General features: G+C 35.0%; 1 protein-coding gene across 1 annotated transcript in view; it reads left to right on the top strand.

Moving 5' to 3' along the window:
- ATP11A (ATPase phospholipid transporting 11A) overlaps window positions 1–22,829 on the top strand; it is a 110,886-nt gene that overhangs the window by 66,012 nt on the left and 22,045 nt on the right. Inside the window, exons 3-17 of the mRNA XM_077781577.1 lie at window positions 2,422–2,511; window positions 3,641–3,721; window positions 5,213–5,320; window positions 8,061–8,189; window positions 8,698–8,801; window positions 11,419–11,469; window positions 12,973–13,037; window positions 13,423–13,504; window positions 14,742–14,892; window positions 16,081–16,278; window positions 18,524–18,697; window positions 20,058–20,221; window positions 20,510–20,581; window positions 22,108–22,181; window positions 22,422–22,525. Coding sequence (XP_077637703.1) covers window positions 2,422–2,511; window positions 3,641–3,721; window positions 5,213–5,320; window positions 8,061–8,189; window positions 8,698–8,801; window positions 11,419–11,469; window positions 12,973–13,037; window positions 13,423–13,504; window positions 14,742–14,892; window positions 16,081–16,278; window positions 18,524–18,697; window positions 20,058–20,221; window positions 20,510–20,581; window positions 22,108–22,181; window positions 22,422–22,525 — 1,647 coding nt within the window. The remainder of the gene's footprint in view (window positions 1–2,421; window positions 2,512–3,640; window positions 3,722–5,212; window positions 5,321–8,060; window positions 8,190–8,697; window positions 8,802–11,418; window positions 11,470–12,972; window positions 13,038–13,422; window positions 13,505–14,741; window positions 14,893–16,080; window positions 16,279–18,523; window positions 18,698–20,057; window positions 20,222–20,509; window positions 20,582–22,107; window positions 22,182–22,421; window positions 22,526–22,829) is intronic.

The following is a 22,829-nucleotide window of genomic DNA, read 5'->3' as shown; positions in this document are numbered from 1 at the left end:
TTCTACTCCTGTCTAACCAGGGTAGAGAAACTGCCTTGAATGCAGCATCATGAGATAAATCTTGTTCTGAGTGGCAGCCCCTTGGTTGCTTCTCTGAGGAGTGATTATGTTGATTAAACATTACTTGCCCATTTGTAGATACTGCTCTGAGCTACTGATGGCTTGGGTAGGGGAAGGTCTGTCTAGACATCTTAGTGTTCTTTCTTGCCTAAACTGCAAAAATCATTACTTCTCTCTTAAAGATGAATAGGCAGTATAAAGACATACTTAATATGCTTGAAATGAAGAGTTGTAAAGTGCTAAAAATTAGTCAGATTGAAAATAAAGTTTTAAGGAGTAGTCTGTATTAAATAAACATCCATTTAATGAAGCACTTTTCAACCATAAAAGTGATTTGTTCCCATGTTATTCACTTTTTATTCACCTAAGAGAGTTGCTGATCAAAGGTAGAGCTGTGGTAGACCACAGCTTGGCAGGGAAAGGAGTGAACTAAGGCTGGAATATGAGGAGGATTGGATACTAAGGGTAAAGGTGAGCAGCCTTTTTGTGGATTGTTGTTTTTATTGATTTATTTGATTCCTCAATCAGATATTTTAGGTATCTAGTCCAACAATAAAATGCTCTTACCAGGCATTTAGTCAAAGAACCCTCTAGGAGATTTAAAGTAGAAGTTATTACATAAGAGATTACATGTTTATTTAATGTATGGTGATCTGGGGGGCTTGTGTAAATCATTGAACCTTTAATGGTCAGCCCTTTACCATGGAAAAAATAGTATTTCTATCAAAAGAGCTAAAAAGAAAAATGGAAACAAATGTTTTTCACTTTCCTTTCCCAGCAGGCAGAGAGTCTTAAAAAATAAATGGATAAAATTAGAAAATAAAGATAACTTACCTGATAATGATGAAAATATGCAATTATTGTAATTGAATAGAATCCGTATGGTTGTCTATCATAATAGCAGTTTTGAATGATCAGCATTGTTGTACAAGGAAAAATAACCAAGTGTAAGTCATTCTCTTTGAAAATTCCACGTAGCTGGATAATGAGTAGCATTCCTGTCTGATGAAAAGTGTTCTGATTGCAAGACTCAAACACTTGATTTTCTAGCTGTTGCATGTCTGCCTGCCTGAGTTTTGGCTTTCTCACAGATGATTTAATACTGAACTAGCTATTATGCAGGATTAAGTGGTAGCTTGGGGCATATTGAGGATAGGTATTGATTTTTGGCACATGACAGAAGAAGAACATTTCGTACCTACACATGTTCAGGCTTTAACACCCAGGAAGTACAATGATTGCTCTATGTAACAGGGTTTCATACACATTTAAAGCATAGTTCTCATGGATACTTTTTGTCTCCAGATGTAATAGGAGTGCTTTCCTTCTGGAGCTCTGTCTTTGCCTTCAGGGCCAAATTCAGAAGATGTCTAGCTCTTGGAATAATTTGGTTATCAGCATGTATAAGTGCAATCTGCCAAGAGGAGACAAGGCACATTTGTAACAGAGCAAATAAATTTGGATAAGCTTCTTTCCCCATCTTGTTAGAAATGAAGGTTTTATTGGACTTGTCATTTTATTATGTGTCAAGGGATAATTTGGATAATAAGATGATACAGTGTTAGTTTTCTCAAGTTATTTTTCAAACTTTTTTACACAATTTTAGCTGACATTTTTTTACATGTGTTCCAATAAGCAATCCTGGCAAAGTTTTGCTGGAGCTATGGAGTGAGCTGTGTAAAAAGAGTGCAGGGCAGGGGATGGGGATTAGATGATGTTAAGGTCCTTTATCACTTTTACATGACTTTTTAAATTTGAAGTTTTTACATTTTCTATTTGCAGCTTTATGTACAGTTTCTTATGTCATTTTACAATACTTACGGTAATTTGTAAGATCAGTGCAGAAATATGCAGTCACTTACTCTTACTCACCACTGTAGTTTATCTTGAGGAATATTTTTGTGTCCCTGCCAAGGAACAAAAGAGCTGACAGCATTTATTTGGTTGTCTTGCTATTACTGTGTAGTTAACTCTGCCTGCCACCTATCTCGAGTTATGAACACAACATAAAAGTGAATTAAAAGTGCTCTTTGAAATTACTAAGGTGCTTTTAAAATCCATTAACAGCTTTAAATAAACCATTCCATAACTAACGAACTCTGGATGCTAACTCTGGACAAGCATTGGTACTAGATAAAAATTATTACAGTCTCTAGTACAAAGATTATTGCAGTTCAGGAAAACAATACTATTCTAAGAATACATGGTTGTCAATTAAGATTCAAATTCAGTAAGTTACTAAACTAAGTAACAAAAACACTGCTACTTCTTGTTTAGTTTAATCTTGAAATATGAATTATAAAATTGAATGTGAATAGTATTTTCTTCATAAACGCTCATAATCTGTGCATTTGTTTTCAGTACACGTTTTGGAACTTTATACCAAAAAATTTGTTTGAGCAATTCAGAAGAATAGCTAACTTCTATTTTCTCATCATTTTCCTTGTTCAGGTAAGCTATCCCCATTTCCCAGATAGTTCTGTGCTCTTTCTGAAATAGGGAGAAGTTGAAAAAGGTTTTAAAATTACCTGATTTTGATGACCATGGAGGTAAATGGTTGTGCCTAGAAACCTTTTTTACACTGATGATGTGATAAAAGAGGTTTTATTTAATTTCCAGGTTGTCAGTGTGAATTTAATGTGAAGAGAATTTGACAGCTGCACTAGTTGCACATCAAAACCTATGTCTTGAAAAAATTTTAAAGAATGTCTGTAATTTTTATTTTGTAATAAACATCCAGATCAGTAAAACTGTTACTATAAATTGTGTTGATGACAAAGTTTTCTTTGTTTTGCAAAAATTTGATATTTTATAACAATATAACGTCTCGATCACAGTTGTCCAACTATACTGTGATCAAAGCCTATGAGAACTGAAATAATAGGTACTGATATGATGCTTGCTTAGTGAGATACACAAATACTTGTTTTTGAAATGAGTTCCACAAATACCTAGTGTGCTGCTTTATAGGTGTCTTAGTTCTGAACCTGTCACAGTCACTTATTGTGTTAAATAATACAAATTTTACTAAGTGAAAAGCTGCATTACTTTGCAGACCAGATTCTGTAGAAGAAAAGCAATGCAGATTCCCAGCACAACTTAGATTTTGTCATTTGCACTCCCTCCGTGAATTCTGCCTCTTTGTTTATATTTGCAGAAGCCCCACTTCAATAATTCGGAATTTACTCTTTGTGTGCAAAAGAACAGCTCTATTTTATAACATGTAAAGCCAGTGCCATGCTAATTTCTAGTGGTGCTCCATAATTTTGCTTCTGAAGCTGCAGCTTTCCAGTCTAATACTGCCTTGAAGTCTTGCACGCAAATATTTTTACAAGGCATTAACATCTGATATTAATGTGATCTAACTACAATATTTTATCTTCTTATAGAATCCAGTTTTCAAATTTTTATCAGTATAGTACACATTCTTAAAGTTGTATTGAAATACTGTTTTTTTCAATTAAAATTCTTTGATGTCCTGTAACACATTCATGAAATTGCTTGAAAGATCTTACTTGAAAGATTGACTGCTTACATTCACAAAAATATAACCAGAAAATACTCATTCTTTTTGTTGCAGTTAATTATTGATACACCTACTAGTCCAGTTACAAGTGGACTTCCACTTCTGTTTGTTATTACTGTCACAGCTATCAAACAGGTGAGTAATGTAATGAGCAGAAGTAAAACTAAAGAGAGAGTTGGGTCAGTTTGGGTTTGCTGTCCAAGCAATGCCCCCTCCCGGCCTCTTACCCACCACAGCCTGCTGGTCTGCTGTGGGAGAAGGTTGAAGAGAAAGCCTTGATGCTGACACTCTTCAGTAGTAGCCAAAACACTGGGGTGTAACCAAGACTGGTTTAGCCCCAAGTACAAAGCATAGCGGCACGGGACTGTTCTGAAGAAAGTTAACTCCACCCCAGATGGACACAGAACAGATTTGGTTGTCCCTTAACAGATACCTTTCTACCTTCACAGTCTTTATGCTAAATGCAGACTCCATGAGTCTTCAAAGAAGCTATGGAGAGTTGCATTTCTCTTTCTTTACAATTATGAATAGTGGTAACTGTTCATAATTGAGTATATTCTATGCTTAAATTCAGCACTTCTTGGCGAGCAAAAATTGTGATACATGCAAGAGCTAGTATTTTAGTGTGGCTTTCCCACTCTTAAGATCTTAAATGTTACACTTAGCAGTCCTACTGTTAATAGTGACCTACCAAAGCTGGAGTTTATATGTCTGGTACTACAGTTCTGTGTAATTCCTTGATTTTTCTTCCCAACAACTTGCGTACATTTTGGGACCTTCTTGAGGAGCTGTACCAACCCCTGCAATTATATTACACTAAAGTTATAAAGTCTCTGTGAGTTCCCAGATTATTTTTGAGAGCATCCATGGTAGTGATGCTTTTGTTCCGCATTGAATTTTCAAATGCACTCAAGAGAGTTAGATCTAAAAATGCTTCCGACTACAAATCCATATTTTCCTTCTCTTAACCACTGATTGCTTTGTCAGTCCCAAACTTCGTCTTATGGCTGGGCCTTTTCAAAAGAAAGTTGTAGATTGCCTATCCTTTAGTTTGTCTACTTGTATAAACCACAAATTCCATAGGGTAATTGAGCACTAACAATAGGGTACTCTGCAAAGTTTACTGAAACAAAATTCTTCACAATATTCTTCTATATTGTATATAGAGTTAAAAGATTTGGCTTAATTGTATGACAGTCATCAAATATGGCAACATTTTGTCATGTCATATCTGCCATCTTACAGGATAAAGTCCCATTCTTCCAAAATATATTGCCTACACTACCACTTTCTTGACAACTGCTTTTATAAGTACTGTGCACTTACTCGAGTCAATAGAGCATGAACAAGAGATGATCACTTAAATACCAGAAGCTGTTTTGCACTTTTGAAGCCCTTATTTATCCAAATAAGGGTTTTTTTGACTAATTGTAATAATGAATGCTCTTTTTCATAGATATACAGTACAACTCTAGTGCTAACATGGATCACATTTTCACTTGTTCTAGTGAGAATATTTTTCCCTTACAATGATCCAAGGATAATTCTTAAAATTCTTCTTACAAGCTAGAGATATTCTGTGTCTTTGTAACCAAACGTGCACCATTGCATTTCACTCTTTTCTAGGGCTATGAAGATTGGCTGCGACATAAAGCCGACAATGCAATAAATCAATGCCCTGTTCATTTCATTCAGCATGGTAAACTGGTTAGAAAGCAAAGCCGAAAATTAAGAGTAAGTAACTATGACTTAACAGATTTTGAGAGTCAGACTTTACTTCACCCTTCTTGTACACTTCACATTTGCTATTTCAAGAAGTTATACAGAAATGTAGTAGGATGATATAGCATTTATTGCATTTAATGATTAGATCTACTGTATACTAATTTTTCATTTTATGTCTCTGAATAAAATACTTCTATAAAATTAAACTCCTAATGAGTTATACTGTCTAATGAGATTAGATAAATCTCATTTATTAACATCATTCTAAAATTTTATTTTTAGATGTTACAACTGCTGTTTTTTATCAGGCTGTTTTGCTTAACTGGAATTAACTAACTCCTTCTGTAAATGTTAATTTCATTTTCTGTTTTTAACTTGGAATTTTTGTCATGACTTATCTTTTCTCTATTTTCTGTCCACTATGATTATCACAGAATCATAGGATGCTTTGGGCTGGTAGGGACCTTAAAGATCACCTGCCATAGGCAGGGACACCTTGCACTAGACCAGGTTGTTCAGGGCCTTATTTAACCAGGCCTTGAATGCTCTCTGGGAAGGGGTATAATTACTATTATGCACATTAATAATTTACTTAAGCCAGATTGTGACAGTCAGTGCTATGTATAGAGACACATGCATACATAAAGACAAAATACATTCTAAATATTTTCTCAAAACCCATCAAATCACAATAGCTTCATCAACCTTGTGGGTGCTGCTACATTCCCTTTTTGGTGTATTTTCAGAAAATTATTTTTTCTTGCTTTTGTTTTTTTTTGTTTTTGTTTTTTTTGTGAGCAGATTAACTTCTTAACATTATTTTCTTTAGAACTCAGAAAATTTGATAGATATTTGTTTGGATTTTTTTTAGTTTCAGTATATTTGTTTGGATGTCTTTTTCTGCTCTGCTGTTTTTGGGCATAAGTATATGAACAGTGTTCACAGCCTTTCTGCTGTGACCTTCCATTTGCATGAGATAGCTTCTGCCTAGGGCTTCCTGGTAATAAAAAAAATTAGGACATCACATGCTTGAGAATGCCAGGTGTATTAACTAACCAGTTAAATATTCCAAAGAAAAATATTCAAGTACCATGTAACTGGATTTTGAATTTTATTGGTTAATCTGTCCCTCCTATTTTCTTAATTTCTCCCCTGTTTATTGTATTTCAGAAGGTCTATAGAAGGGGTATCTGTGTGTATTTATAAATGGGTGAAATTCTCAGATCTATTATATGAGAAAACAGACTAGGTTTTAAAAAGTAGACCCCTCTGCACCTAAAGCTTGAGAACGCTTTATTAAACAAGGAAAAAAATAATTGCTAAAAAATGGAGTTCTTTTTCACACAATCAGAGAATGGTGGAGGTTGGCACTGACAGTGGTGTTACTTTATTTTACTGGAGGATTTCTGCTCCAGCCCCCAGCTTCAGCAGGGCCACCAAGAGCTGTTTGCTCAGGACCCTGTCTAGACATGTTTCAAGTCTCTCCAAGGATGGGGACTCCACTGCCTTCCTTGGGCAGCTTTCCCAGTGCTCAGTCAGCAGCGCGATGAAAATGAGCTGGAGCCTCCCACATTTCAAGGTTGTGCCTACTGCCTCAGGTCCTGTCACTTTCCAGCAGAAAGAACTTGTCTCTGTCCCCTTTGCATCCTTAGCTGACATAGTGGCAAATACTGGAACAGCTTTTAAATTGTATTAAGATGCTATGTACTAGTACTTTGGTTTGGATTGAGGAAAATGAGAATTTCATACCTGATTGTTGCAGATATGCTTAGAGTTTGTGTTCTCCTGTGCCATGTGTACAATCTGCACTTTTTCATTGCTACTGGTTAAGAAAAAAAAGCCTTTTTCATATCTACAATTAAATAAATCTCTTTTTAAATAATTACTCTAAAATTTTATTTTTAGATGTTACTATTGCGATTTTTATCAGGCTGTTTTGCCTAACTGCAATTAAATGACTCCTGCGAACTGCTAAAGATAGTGGAATTTATCTTTATAAGGCTATCACAAGCAATGATTAAGCTGAGTCCTATTATAAGAAATTATGACATAAAAGTACATTGAACAGGTATTGACCTACATGAAAAATTGCAAAAAATATGTATTTTCGATGAGATTTTTATTAAAACCCTAATACTCATAGAACATGGAGTATGTCTTTGCCACTTGTTAAATCTTCAAAAATGTAGGAAACCTAATTTTTCTTGAATATTTTGAATTTGTAATTGGTTGGCTGTTCTGTAGCAACATTCTAACATGCTGGAAAATATCATCTGTGTTTCCATGAATAAAAATTATTTTACTCACCTTGAAACATGGATAAAAATAGGATGGACTTCTAGTCAAAAATTCTGCTAATAATGTATCCTGTTTTCATCAGCAGATTAAATTGTTGGCTTTTTCAGCTGTGTCTAAGGGCAGCTCATATCTCCTGGTGTTTTTGAAACAGTTTTGTTCTATTTAGTTTTAAAACAAGTAAAATATTTTCCATCTCTCAAATAATGTTGGAAAACTTAATAAGACAGTACCTGTAGGGTGGTTGTCCTGAGGGGAAAGCCAGAAGCAGTTGATCTCGTTCATTCCACAAAGTATAATTCAGTTTTCCAGAGATATCTCCATAGTTTCTTACTCTTGTGATAAAATCCTAGTGTAAATAAAAATTACTGAATTTTCAAAATAGTTGTATTAATAAATCTGAAATTCTGGCTGCTACATATGTGCATTTTATTTTCCTGTGTTTTTTTCTTAGGTTGGAGATATTGTAATGGTAAAAGAAGATGAAAAATTCCCATGTGATTTAATATTCCTATCAAGTAGTAGAGGAGATGGAACATGTTTTGTTACAACAACTAGTTTGGATGGTGAATCCAGTCACAAAGTAATTAAATGTTCTACATTTTTATTCTAAGGCAAAGTTTGCTTTTAATTTTATATGCAGATCGCAATATGATTTCATGCCTGTATGTGTAACCAAGTATACTAATTTGTGTGATTCATATTTCACCATCTGACTTAATTTCTCTAAAAGCAATATTATTTTATGAGAAGTTTTAAGACATTTATTTATGATTTTGTTTGTGTCCACTATAGGCATGCAGATTACATTGGTAATACACAAATGTTTTGTATGTATATGGTTTCATGGTGACCTGATTTATGAGTACAATGCAAGGTACTTCCACATAAGTGTAGAATCATTTAAAAAAATGGTTGAAAAGGACAATGTAAGAAGATGCCCAAATAGGAGCATTTATAGATGCTTCTTAGTTAAATTATGAGCTCTTACATAAAAGTTAGTAAATTTCATGCTGAACTGCATTGTATGTACAGCTTAATGTCTTGTGTATCTGTTATTTATTTTATTTACATGTTTTTATTGATTTCAGACTTACTATGCTGTTCAAGACACAAAGGCATTTCACAATGAGCAGGAAATCGATGCACTACATGCTACCATTGAATGTGAACAACCTCAGCCTGACCTTTATAAGTAAGACAATAATTCTTACCTGTTTCATTTAAGGTACCTGAGCAATAAATAAAAAAAAAATCATAATGAAAGGATACTGGCTGCATCTTTCTGGTTAGAGTGAGCCCCAGAGTGAGCTTGAAGTCAGGTAGGTCTTCCATCCATACTCCTTTAGTGCAGGTAGCTCCCCAGGTGTGCTCTGGGGTAGTGATTTCCAAAGGGAGATGATACAAAGCAGTCCACTGAGGAACATGGTGAAAATTTTAAAACTTAATTTTCTTTTTTTTTTTTTAATACAAAAGTAAGAAAGAAGTTAAGATCTACTAATACCTAGTATACTTCTTGATATTGGCACCCATACCCTCTCTGTATGTCACATACAATTTGTGAGGTTCTCCAGAGGAAGAGTGTGTTCTACATTATGGAGAAATTGCCTGTGGCACTCAGTCCTTTGCTTTCAGCATATTGCAAAGTATTGTCATTTATGTGTATCCAGTTAAATGGATTTACAAATTATATTATCTAGTTTTAAGTAAAATAACACTCACACAATGCTGAAGTGGCTTAAAAAGACTCTTGCAAAGATATTGCAAATTGAAGATAATCGTAACATTCTAGCACAAATGAACAGTAAGTAAATGGCAAGCACTTCTAGTCCTGGTAAAGGACTTCATCAGTCACATTACAAAGTAAAACCACTGTCTATCTGATCAGATCTGACAGGATGTCAGCCAGAAAAAAATTCAATTTTGTCAAGACTATTTGAAATACAGATTTTCGTCTGCTGTTGTTAACTGCGAGCCTCATATCATAGGCTTTGAAATACCAGCTAATGGCAGCATGAAGTCACCATGATTAGGAAAACACTTTAATGCAGAACATGAAGAAAAATGTTTACAATTGTATAAAGTCATACAATACTCAGTATTTTACAAAAGAGCTGTACATAATTCCACTAAACCTAATGAGAAATGCTGAGAAGCCCCTTTTGAGGATTCTTTCTTAATAGTAATATAAGAAGTCCTATACCATTAAGAGAACACTTGTTTTTTCTGCCACACTAAAAAAAAAAAGCTGAAATAATACACTGAAAACAATATGATGTTAAGCTAAAATGCACTCTTTTGAGAGCAAATACTGTTGGAAGATGCAGAAGAAACATTGCTTGTTTCTGAGGTGTGAAGGCATCTCTTTTCTGTGATCTTGGTGATTAAGAAGCTGGTTAGAAATCTGCTTGAGAACAGGTTCTTTAGAGTATCAAGTCCATCACTTGCTTGATCCTTCTTTTAAATACTTGTGAATATTTAAAATATTCTCTAAGTGAATGACTGCAGGTTGAAACTCATGCTATTATAGATGGTGAAATTCTTTGGGACAGCTCTTGAGACAATGAAAATGTTTATTGGTAGTCAGCTTGTATCTCTGCTGATTCTTACTTAAAACTTTACTTTTCAACAAAATCTTTTTTTCTAAAGGCACAAGGTTATTTTGAATCATGATGCATCATAACCAACTGTACATTCTTGTCTTCAGATGTGGCCCTACCATGTTGTATGTTCTCTAAGCAGACAGGTTACCACTCCTATGAGCCTCAGAGGTTCCATTTTGGGGTAACAGGCCCACCAGCTCCCCAGTTTCCTCTGAGAACCCTAATGTCCAGCTTAATCCCCCTTGCATTAAATTGTCCACTTGGACTGTTGTATTGCAAATACAGTGTACTGAGTCTGGCTGGAATGAAGTCAGTTCTCTTCATAGCAGCCAGTGTAGTGTTGTTGCTCTGAGACTAAAACAGCATTAATTACACACCATGGTTTTAGCTATTGTTGCCAAATGTTGACAGTGTCAAACTTTTTGTTCCTCATTTTGCCCCTCCAGCAAATGCGCTGGGGATTGGCAAGAGGCTTGGGATGGACACAGCAAGGATGGCTGACCTCTGTTGACCAGAGGGTCTGTGCCATATAGTGTCATGCTCAGCAATAGAACCAGGGGCAGGGGCAGTCTTACAAAGCAGCTGTTGCTTGGAGACTGGCTGGACATTGGCAGGCTCATGGGAGGTGGGGAGTGATTGCCGTTGTGTCACTTGTTTTTTTCCCTTCACTTACTAAACTGTCAAGATCTTGCTTTTGCTCTTCTAGTTCTCTTCCCTGTCCTGCTGGGGAGGGAAGGAGCCAGGGGCTGATGGCTTAGCTGCTATCCAGGGTCAAGCCACCATATACAGATAAAATGTACTGACAGATACTAAGAGGAAGAATTACTTACTGGCTCTCTGCTTTGGTTTGCTTTGGTTTTAATTTAGCTGTAGGCTTTAGATGTTGTAAAAGATAGTAATTGCACTGACTTACCTCAGGTAGTTTAGGGAATAAGACTTTTTATTTCTTGTTCATGGGTTTACTTAGAAGATTTATCCCTAATTTTTACACTTCTTTATTTGCAAAATTTTTGTCAAGTTACCATTCTGTGTATTTTTGTATTTACATGTTTTAAGTGTATATCTATATGTATCTCTTATGTTCTTTTTCATGTTCTGGATAATTGGAGCCTGATCAGTATGTATCTCTGTGATACATACTTTCCAGAAAATATTTCTTAAATAATCTATTAGCAGTATTGTTAAACTACTTGTATATTTCCCTTTCAGATTTGTTGGTCGAATAAATGTTTACCATGATAGGAATGAGCCTATTGCAAGGTGGGGAAATCCAGAGTTTCTACACATTTAAATATTTCACAGTTCAATAAGTATTAATAATGAGAATTACCTTTAGGTTTGCCAACATTGTGCTGCTATGTTTTAATGATAAAATACTTTTCTCTTAGAAAATTCCAGACTGCTATTTCATAAATAATTGATATTTCATCTTACTCATATTTCTCTGTAGTGTTTTAATGTCTTTATTCAACTTTATTCAAAATTTTATCTGCAATGTATTTAGTTTGTAAATGATATTGCTAGGATTTTGACAGCACTTGTACAATACTGCCCCATTAGTTGGAGATCTTGGTAGTGCACTAAACAATATAAACAGTATCACTTGTGTATTTCATTTTTCTTAAATTTTGAAGGGTTTGAAAATGTCAGATAATTTTTTAAATAAATTTTCAAAGTATGTTTTGTATTTCTGTGTAAAATGTCCATAGTGCTGTGTGTTCAAGGAAGGCAACATCAAATTTGCTGTACCTGATTTTGTTCCGATTCTTGCCACAAAGAGGCAAAGCAATAGGAGGAAAAAGCTGCTTGCTGAGGGGATATCCGAGGTCCCAGCACGTGGGGAGTTAGGCAGGGCAGTGCTGGCTAAGTGCCTTCCTGACCTCAGTGTGTCTGTAGATACATTATTTTCTGTCACCATCTGCTATGAAAACTGTCGATTGATTTGGGTCATTTGTGTAACACTGTTCCACTAGTCTTGAAAGTAGTTTTGAGTTTTACATCAGAATTGTGGCCCTGTTTATTTGGAGTTTCTTGATTTTTTTGGTTTTTTTTTTTTTTTTGTTTGGTTTTGTTTTTTTTTTTTTGGAGTTTCATACCACAAGTGCACTTGGAATAACATTGGAAAACTCTGAATGTACCTCTTGATTTGATTTTTAATTGCTGTATGGATAGAATCTGACAATTCTGCATGTGGTCTCTGTAAAGTAGTCCTTGGCTTTGAACTTATATGATGATTAGTGTACATTTCATGTTCCTAAATATTATTTAAACTTCATTGAGGTCCTTACATTAATTCCTGTACCCTTCAATAAATTATTTTACCTATATTTATTAGCATTTAAAAAATGTTTACAGCACGTATCAAGAATATCTTGTATGCCATTCAAAATAAAATGGAGGAGTATATTGTCCTTAAGAAGTTCTATTGTACAGGACACTATAGTTTATATAAGCCTAAAAAATAACAGAATTAATATTTCTAAAAATAAGTACTGTGCAAATAGGATGTTGAGTCTTTATTTGGGTACCTACATATGTGGGGTTTAGGTGCATTGGTTTAAGACTTGAATTGTGAGATTGTGAGCTTAATTTTAGGCATCTGTTTATCTATTTTTAATTTTCACTTTAAAATTTTAAATATGCCTTGTAATTTGTTAAAATAAAAGCATTTTAGTAAAACTAATTTCCTGTTTTATGTGACTTCCACTAAGGTCTGATGGTTTCCTCTAAATGTTTAAATTTTGTAATACTTACCTTTTGCAGGCCGTTAGGATCTGAAAATCTGCTTCTTAGAGGAGCCACTTTAAAGAACACAGAAAAAATCTTTGGTAAATATTTCTATTGACTATTTTAATGGAACCTGAAATAATAAGCAAGCATCAAACAAGGTTACAAGCTCACAGTTACTACTGGGCTTATGATTTCTACTAAGTCACTTGTTTTACAACTTTTTAATGATGTTTAAAATTGTTACATAGAAACACTTTAGCAATTGGAAACTGTGACTGGAATGGAATGTAAATGCTGCTTAAAATTTCAAAGTACCAAGATAATAAAGCCATTTCTAATTTTGGGTTGTCATCCAAACCTGTGGTTTCTTTCTTCAGACTAAAGAATTAAAGAAATGACAGAATATAATAATCTAATGAATTGTGCTCTTTTAAAGTTAACTGCACTGTGCAACCTTTAGTAAAACAAGTTGTCTAATTTCAGGTGTTGCTATCTACACTGGCATGGAAACTAAGATGGCATTAAATTACCAGTCAAAATCACAGAAGCGATCTGCTGTAGAGAAGTAAAATTTATAATACTTATTTTGGGGTTTGAAAGCTCAGATTTAAATGGTGCAAATCAGGTGGTTTTTTTTTGTCTCTGAAAGTGGATGTTTCATTGATTTAAATGAAAGAAAATAGGTACAGGGACTTAAAATTTGCTTATTTTAAAATAATATTTTACTTATAATGCAAGTCATATAACACCATATAAGTGAGGTTCTTAATACCAAAGTATTCCTGTTAGATGTTCAAAAAATAAAGCCATTTTGATTTTATGCTTAGCTCTTTAATATATGGTGTTTTGTTGTTCCGTAAGACTTTTCTTTCACTGTTTAGAGTACATTTATTGACAGTTTTCCAAGGCTGTGTTTTTTATTATCCTCGACTTCAATGCTTTTAATTGCAATTAAGTTTTGAATTCAGTAAAAATAACTTCTCTAATGCACTTCACTTTGGATCAGCTGCTTGTAACAGTGCTTGTCTGTGGCACGTTTTCCATGGTTTAGCTAAAATTAACAAGTTCCATACAGATACATATGATGGGAAAGTGTGACAATGCTATCCTTACTATTCTCTATCCCTACTCTGCTATCTGAAATCATCAGCTCTGAGTTGGGTGTCCAGCCTTGTGAAAAACAAGATGTCATGGTCTGAGGCAAGAGGCACTGACCAGCTGACAGCCTTTCTCTTACACAGTGACTGAGCAATGATGATGTGTCCCTTTCTATTGTTATTGGTGTATAACCCATGGCTTTTCGTTCATGCTCATCATTAATGAAAATAGAATCTTAAATGCAAAGTGTTCTTGCTCTTTTTTTAGATCTGCCTAGAGTTAAAACATAAAAGCGACGTAGCAAAATGTTTGGTTTTGCTTTTTTCTTTCTATGAAAGTACTTCTGTGAGTGAACTTACAATGATTCAGCAAAGTGGCATGAAAAGGTCTGCAGATTAAAGCCCCGTTATTCTGTTACGATTCTATCTGTACTGTTGTTTTCACTAATATATTATTTTTGGTTATTTGTCACACACATTTTGGAAACAACTATAAAAACAGAAAAATAGAAATTAAAAAAAGGAAATAATGTCCGTAATTTTTTTTCCTAATTGGAAAAGCACTTTGGAAGAGTTATTTAACATCTTAGCACTCGTAGCAAGTACCAGACTGATGTATAACACTGAGTATAACATTTTCTAATAAACTCTGTAGTTTATATGCTAATGGAATTCTTTTTTTGCCCTTTTTTTTTTTTTTTTTAGATCAATGAATGTATTTCTTGTTGTATACCTCTGTATTCTCGTCAGTAAAGCACTAATAAATACTGTTCTGAAGTATGCCTGGCAGAGTGAACCATTTCGTGATGAGCCATGGTACAATCAGAAAACAGAGCCTGAAAAGAAAAGAAATTTGGTATGGAAATAAATTATAATACCAAGAAAGTTTCCCTAAACCCTTAATCTGTAGAGATTCTGCTGAAAAGTGTATACAGCCTGCTTACGTACCAGTCGTGTTTTTTTGCTGACAGTGGTGATAGTGTATTTGTAGAAAGCTTGTATGTTACATTTTTGCCTTTTAAGTTGTACGTGTGAATTTAACTGATGAGAAAATGTCTGGTTTAATATAAAAAGCTTCATGAAAGTGTTGTGGAGCTGCCTATTATTTATATAAATTGCTAAAGAATTGACCTCTTGCTGAGAAATACAAGGGCTGGAAGGAATCCCACAGCTATTGGCAGTCCTGTAAGAGACATCTTCAAAATAATCTGCTGTGGGAATCTCCATAAACATGTCCCTCAAAGCTTAGCTTCATATTTCTCTGTTATGAGCACTCAAGGCATCAGAGAGCATCAGTCACCAATGCCAGATGTTCTTACAGGAACACGGACATTGTCCTGAATGGATACCCAGAGGATCCAAAGCAGTGAGCTGAGCCCTCCCCTACAGAAAGCACAACATTTATTTCACTAAATCCTCCTAGTCAGACTAGGGGAAAATTTGCTTCCTTACCCTAAATGCATGAGGAGCACATGCTAGGCAGGCATTCTAGGATTCTCATTACCACCAGTAGCACTGTCTCAACCTCCTCAGTGGGTTGACTGTAGCTCCACCTAGTCTCCACCACTGAAAAATTGAGCCAGGTTATGTGCACATATTCTGCTTATGCTGAGAGAGGGAAAGGAAACCCTTTATTTATTTATGAAATGCTGCCTGAAAGTTACGTAATTTGATAATCCTTAAAAGAGTTGCTGTGGAACAATTTTTAGTAATTTTTGAGTGTACATGTTAATGTTTTCCTTGTTCCCCAAAAAGTCTTCACCATGCTCATTAGTTGCTCTAGAACTTTACAACAATGCTATGTAACAGTATTCTACACCTGTATAACTTTAAAGAAAAATGCAAATTTCAAAGGAAAAGCTCTATTTCATGCTATTTGTGATGTTATAAATCATGAAGGTTTATATCCTCTGCTGAGCTATGAAAGGTGTTGCTTACTGTTCAAAAGTTATTTGACAAAAACCAACTTATAAATACTTGTAGTGATCATGCACTCTTTAATGGTACATGAAAAATTAATATTTCCATCTTGTTTCTTTGTCAGTTTCTTCAAGCTTTTACAGACTTCCTTGCATTCATGGTTCTTTTCAACTACATTATTCCTGTATCCATGTATGTCACTGTGGAAATGCAGAAATTTCTTGGTTCTTATTTCATTGCATGGGATGAGGAAATGTTTGATGAGGGTACTGGTGAAGGACCACTGGTGAACACTTCTGATCTCAATGAGGAGTTGGGACAGGTAAATTTCATTGAATTATACTTTTTTTCCAACTGTTTCTACTGTAAGTTTTTATTTTTAAATTGTTACTTCAAGGTTTTTTAGTTTTGTTTTATTTTGGAGATTTTTGCAGCTACATGTGCATTTTCTTTAGTGCTAATTAATTTTAAAAATAAAATGAGATACTTTTATTTTCAGAATCAAAAATTCTGATTTCATACCCAGTCAGTGAAATTCAATTAGTACTACTGTAGTATTAAGGGATAAACGCTTCCTCTCTATTGATTATAGAGGGAAATATATAAACATCTAGCTTCCTTAGATTAAAATTTAGATGCAAAAAAACCCAAACCCTTCTTGTTAGTCTCCAGACACAAGTTTCATCCATTAAAATGATCAGTTGTCATCTGTTCTGTGTTAGGAAAATTATCGCCTTGAGACAGGTACAGATAAATTTTGTTTGAGAAAATACTTAAGATCTCAGTTAAAATGTTTTCGTAGGTTTTTCAAATAAATATGATGCTGTATTTCTCTCTTTTTTTAGTCAGACTTGGAATAAATGTTTTAAGGATTCATATCTATTTGGATTAAGGGTGGTACCAGGTAGTTCATTATTATGGCAAAGAATTGACATTGTCTCCAAGAATTACAGTGAATTACAGCCTGGGTGAGCAGACAGTGAGGTAGATTGAACAGGGGGTGAACAGCTGGGCTCAGAGGGTGGTGGTCAGCAGTGCACACTGGGGGTCAGTACCGCCTCCCATCCTGATCAGGAATGATTTGGATGGCTGGGGGCCATCCAGCTGGAAAACCTACGAGTCCTGATGGAAATCAAGTTCAACATGAGGCAGCTGTGTGTCCTTATGGCAAAGAGGACCAGGGGTATCTTGGGCTGCTTTAGGCAAAGTGTTGCCAAGAGGTCAGGGGAGGTGATCCTAGCCCTCTCCAGGCCTCACCTGGAGTGCTGTGTCCAGCTCTGGGCTCCCCAGTACTGCCACATGGGCATACTGGAGGGAGCCCAGTGAATGGGTGCAAAGACAGCTTAGGGATATGGCTCATGCAGAGACAGGTAGAGGCAGCTGGGCCTGTCCTGCCTGGAGGAAAGAAGGTTCAGAGAAGATCTTACCAATGTATACAAATATTGAACAGGAGAGTACTAAGAGGATAGAGCCAAGATTTTCTCAGTGGTGACCAGAGACAGTGGACGCAACCTGAAACTGGAGGGTCTGTCTGAACATGAGGAAACACTGTGACAAAGCAACACACTGAATGACTTGATTGATAGCATTTTGTAAATTTTATGATGAAACCGAATGTAGGGGTTGAGATGAAAAGAATCTTGGAAAGTTTATTGCAGATAAAAAGCCACGGGAAAATTTGGCATTTGCCTTTTCAGATTAGTGCAGATGATAAAAGTCAGTCTCAGTGGAAAGTGTGCATAATTAATGATGTTTTTGAAGACTGAGCAAAAATATATTTGGTTTTTGTTTTGCACAGTGTACTACAAAAATGGCAAAGTTTGATAAACAATCTGATGGAGTCTAAATAATAGCTTTATTTTCAGTGTTTACTTCCTTAAGTTACTTCATTTTCTTAGTTTATCAAATATGATATGCAGTATGTATACAATACCTATATCCAGGATCCAAAATTGAGCCAATCTAGTTCTTCTAGTTGATAGTTCAGATTTTGGTTTTAGTTTTAATGTTGTTAGACTTAAGCACTGGGGCTCATTGTAAAAGATAAAGTTAATGAAAAGTTCAATATTGAGACAAAATGAGTGTTTCCAGGGCAATTATGGTGCCCAGGCGTATAACTGTATGTGTCCACAATCCTGATTTAAACTAAGGTTATTGTAGTGGGGAATTCTGATACTACCCTAAAGACTGTTCTGATAGTAACTGATCCACATCCAAGCATGTGCATTAAATAATAATCTCTTGGAAATGAAATTTGTATGCATTTTGTTTCTATAAATACCTGTCTTGCAGCAAGAAAGACATTAAGAACTTAGAGAAGAGTGGAAGTAGGTTAAACACATCATTTACATGCATTATGAGGCTAAAGATCACATTATTTGATACTCTTGTAGGATAAAATCTTTCTATGAAGATAACTGCCAAAAGAAAGTGTTGTCATCCTTTTCTGAAAGAGCATCAGGATTTTCAAAGGAAGGTGTAGCCCACTAATAAACTGAGTTTTGTTCAGAGATGTTGGAAAATCTCTTTTCACATTCCTGCTGTTTTTATTTTGTGCTCATTTGCAGATTGAGTATGTCTTCACAGATAAAACAGGAACATTAACTGAGAATAATATGGAATTTGTAGAATGTTGCATTGAAGGGCATGTTTATATACCACATGTTATCTGCAATGGACAAATCCTCCACGATTGTACAGGCATTGATATGATTGATTCATCTCCAGGAGGTAGTGGAAAGGTATGCTAACTCTTTCTGTGTTCTTGGTTTTTTACAGTGAAATGTGAAAATTGAGCTGTACTGATGAAGGGAATATTTGAAATTCAACATTATTGAATTTTACTAAATAAAGTAGATAACTGCATAGACATTTTCATTTCCTAGTTAAGAGTGAGATTTAAAGGCTTAATGGGTAGTTTCTCATTTTAATGCAGTTGCAAAGCTGAGTTGAACACTAAATATAGAAGTTTCTCTGGTTAATAGCTATATAGAGAGATAACTGGTTTCCATTTACCTTTAGCTACACCAGAGAAAGCAAGACAAGAAAATCCTCAAAGGGGAAAATAGGGCCTAGTGCTATCACTTATTTAGTCATCACTGAGTGAAAATGTGGCCAGAGAATGGTTTATGATCAAATTAAATTACCTTAAAATGTGACTTAATTTAGCCACATCTGAAGTGTGCTACCTACAGCATGTATGTATGGTGGATATTTGAAAGTTGAAAATTAGTTGAAAGTTTGGGAGTCTTCCCATGCCAACAGGTGAACAGAGTGTATATGGGCAGGATAATCACAGCCAAAGTACAATGTATTTTTTATTACATCATTATAGTATCATATTCACACTCACCTCACGGTGACAAAATGAGGTCTCTTAAAATATGTTGGTGTAATTCAGCAGCCTTATGTCTCTCACCCGTGGCCCTCAAAATGTGGTCCTGCAGTATGCCGAGTTTTTATCTTGGAATCACAATGGCGTAGACAGTTTGTATGTAACAGCACAGAAGAATAGGTTTCAGGCACAAAGATAAAGATATAACACAGAGAGGTATCCATGAAATAGAAATCTCTTTCTGGTGCCAGGAGCTGTCATTACCATACCATCTGAAATTTTATAGGAAGTGGTTGGCTGGAGCTGCCAAAGTATGTACCCTTCAGTAATTTATTTAGTTCCGAGGGGTGTTCAAGCTGCTCAAGAGATTGAAATCTGTAAGCCCTGCTAAGACCTGTGTTCCAGGTACTACATCCTTCTGTCTGAACTCAGGACTTCTAAATGATATCTGAGCTAGTATTTAATGAATGCAAATTGTTAAAGTTTAAGCAAAAGTAAAGAAAAAACACCTTGAGCTGCATCTAGGCATCCATAGAAGATGGGCTGGGGTTTTTTTGCATCATTAGCTTGACTGAGAATGCAATCCTAAGGGTACAAACAGCTGTGACACAATTGTGTGGTTACTACAGGGAAAGACCTGGCTCCCCCTCAAGGAGCCTGCATTTGTCTGATTAATAATCAGCAGTAATCAGTGATATTGATCACCTCCCAGAAGAAGAGTTTTCAAGTGATAGCATGTAATGACAACCATTCCTTTTATTTTTCAGGAGAGAGAGGAACTGTTTTTCCGAGCTATTTGTCTTTGCCACACTGTTCAGGTAAAGGATGATGATAGCGTAGATGGTTTGAAGAAAAACCAGGTACCAAGAAGACCTTGTATATATATATCATCATCACCTGATGAAGTTGCTTTAGTCGAAGGAATACAGAGGTATGTGTGTACTTAGGTATTATATTTTTCTAAACTACAGATATAATCACTAAAACTCAAATTTGTTTTCAGAACAAAAATTGTTATAGCAAACAGCAAGTAGTCTACAGCTGATCGCTTTATTAACATGAATTCATCAATATTCATAGCCTAAAATCAACTAAAAACAGTTTGAGATTTTGGTGTTCATTTGTTGTGGGCTCAGTCTTAAATCCTTATGACAGTGCTTAGACTGGATGATTATATATTTGTTGCATTCATTCTCTTATTCTGTGTTTCATTTTACAGACTTGGTTACACCTATTTAAGGCTGAAAGACAATTATATGGAGATCTTAAATCGGGAAAATAACATAGAAAAGTGAGTGGTTAAAATATAGCAAAATAGACTGAGTTTTTGTTCATGTGCTTAATAAACCATTGTTTCCCTACAGATGAATTTTTAAGTCAGGAAAGCTAGGAACCTTGTGTTTTAGTAAGAAATAAAGAAAATATAGTAACTTTAATTACTTTCACTTTTTTTCACATTATATGCAGTATAAAATACTGATATGACAATGAAGGTGTGGTGTGGGATTTATGACCTAATCTAATAGCTCCTGATGGTTTTATATATTCTTAATAGAAATTGCTGTGTACCCAATTTGCTGTTCACAGATAATCCATGGAATTTAGAGGAGGGTAATATCTGTAGAATAAATTTGGTCAATAATATGAGTCAAAATTTCAGTAATACTGAAATAGTACACTGTTCTGGGGTATGTACATACCCTTGAAAATTTACCTTACATTTCTCTATGTATCTGCTGTTAAAGTCTGTGGTATAACCATATCTTCCTGCTTGGGTTCTCTGCTAACTGTATAGGGACTCTTAGACACAAATATAGGAACCCTGGTGTTACTTTACCCCCTTTAGGATAATATGGAGACTTTTTAGGCTCATCTCATAAGAACTGGAGTCAGTATTGTTTGGTGACTCAGAAGAAATCACTGTAATCACTGAGAATTTTCTCCCAAATGCGTCACAGTTTGTAGACATGGGCCTGATGCAGCTTTGCACAGTTCTGACATCTAGGGTGTTAAAAGGACTTAGGACTGAAGGATCTAATTAAACAAGCAGATTTGGACGGAGACAAATCCTGAAAAAGTTGGGATTAATGATTTGGATAGCTTACATTTGCACTGGAAAAGAGAGGCTCTCTTAAATTAATGGAAATAGATAAGAGAGTAAATGATAGAAGTATACAAACTGATGAAACCAAAACTGCAACAAGAGCTTGTGCTCATTTTTCCTCTTAAAAAGGAAAGGAACATGTGATAAAATCAAATAATAGAAATAATAGCAAGTGTAAAACCAGTATAAAGAAATATTTTTCCTTTTATTTGAATAAAGCATCTATCAACATTTGAGCAAGACTATGGAATTAGATCATCACTTTTGGTAGATTAGGAATGATAAAAACTAGAAAAATATAGAATAACGACGAGTATAAGCATGCTTTTCAAGTTCTAAGGCTATGTCTAAGTATTATACATAGAAAATTTATAATCAGTACAGTGCTCTCCTGCAAGGTTTCTAGTCTTCTACTTAAATTAGAGTGACTATGTCTGAAGATACAAGTTCTGTTTCAAGTAACTAGGAGCTAAGGGCTTTCCTTTCTTATTATTTGCAACCTGCTGTTTCATTCTGTGCTAGTTCCATATTCCATGGAACTCAACATAATCTTCCATGTTAGAAGAAATGTTTAATTTATATGCTTGAAGTCACAATAACCAATGTAGGAATCAGAAAAAAACAGAGTTGTGTAAAAAATAGTTTTGTTTTTGTTTCAGATTTGAATTATTGGAGGTTCTCAGTTTTAATTCTGTGTTCTATTTCTGTTTCAGGTTTGAATTATTAGAGGTTTTCAGTTTTGATTCTGTGAGACGGCGAATGAGTGTAATTGTTAAATCTTCAGCAGGTAAGGCTGTCGCATTCTGTTCAATTTTTTTGTCTCACTTGAATTTGTTTCAGATTTATCAGAGTTAAGCATTAAACCCAGTCTGTATGCCTTTCTTTATAAAATAAGGGACCAGGTACTAGCATGAGTACAAATACTACAAAAAAGTTGGAAGAAAACATTTAGAAGACTTATTAATTTGGATGTTTTTTGAAGAAAGTATATTTAGTTATTTTGAATTCCATATGTTGTCTCTTTTAGGGGATATATTTCTGTTTTGTAAGGGAGCAGATTCCTCCATATTTCCTAGAGTTAAAGAAGGTAAAATTGAGCAAGTACGATCCCGAGTACAGCGCAATGCAGTGGTAAGATTCCATTTTATTGATCTGTTCACATGATATCAGTGTCCAAAAGAAATTAAGTGTTCTGACCTCCTGCTTTTTCTGCTAACAGATATGTTTTTATAGGCACCAAGGTTATTCTATGTCAAGGTTCACTCAGGCTTTGTGACTAGCAGGCTGTGTAACTCCCTTACTTGCATCTGTCTTCCATCTCATCCTCCAAATGTCAGTTGTGGTGCAGTATGAATACATTAGATGTGCACAACTGTATGCTAAACCAGAGGTCATCAGTTAGCTCATTAGCAGGCAATTTCACAAGTGTGGTTTG

Source organism: Lonchura striata, chromosome 2, assembly GCF_046129695.1.
Source record: "Lonchura striata isolate bLonStr1 chromosome 2, bLonStr1.mat, whole genome shotgun sequence".
NCBI lineage: Eukaryota > Metazoa > Chordata > Aves > Passeriformes > Estrildidae > Lonchura > Lonchura striata.
The sequence above is the reverse complement of the archived record's forward strand: the minus strand, read 5'-3'. Positions and strand labels throughout refer to the sequence as shown.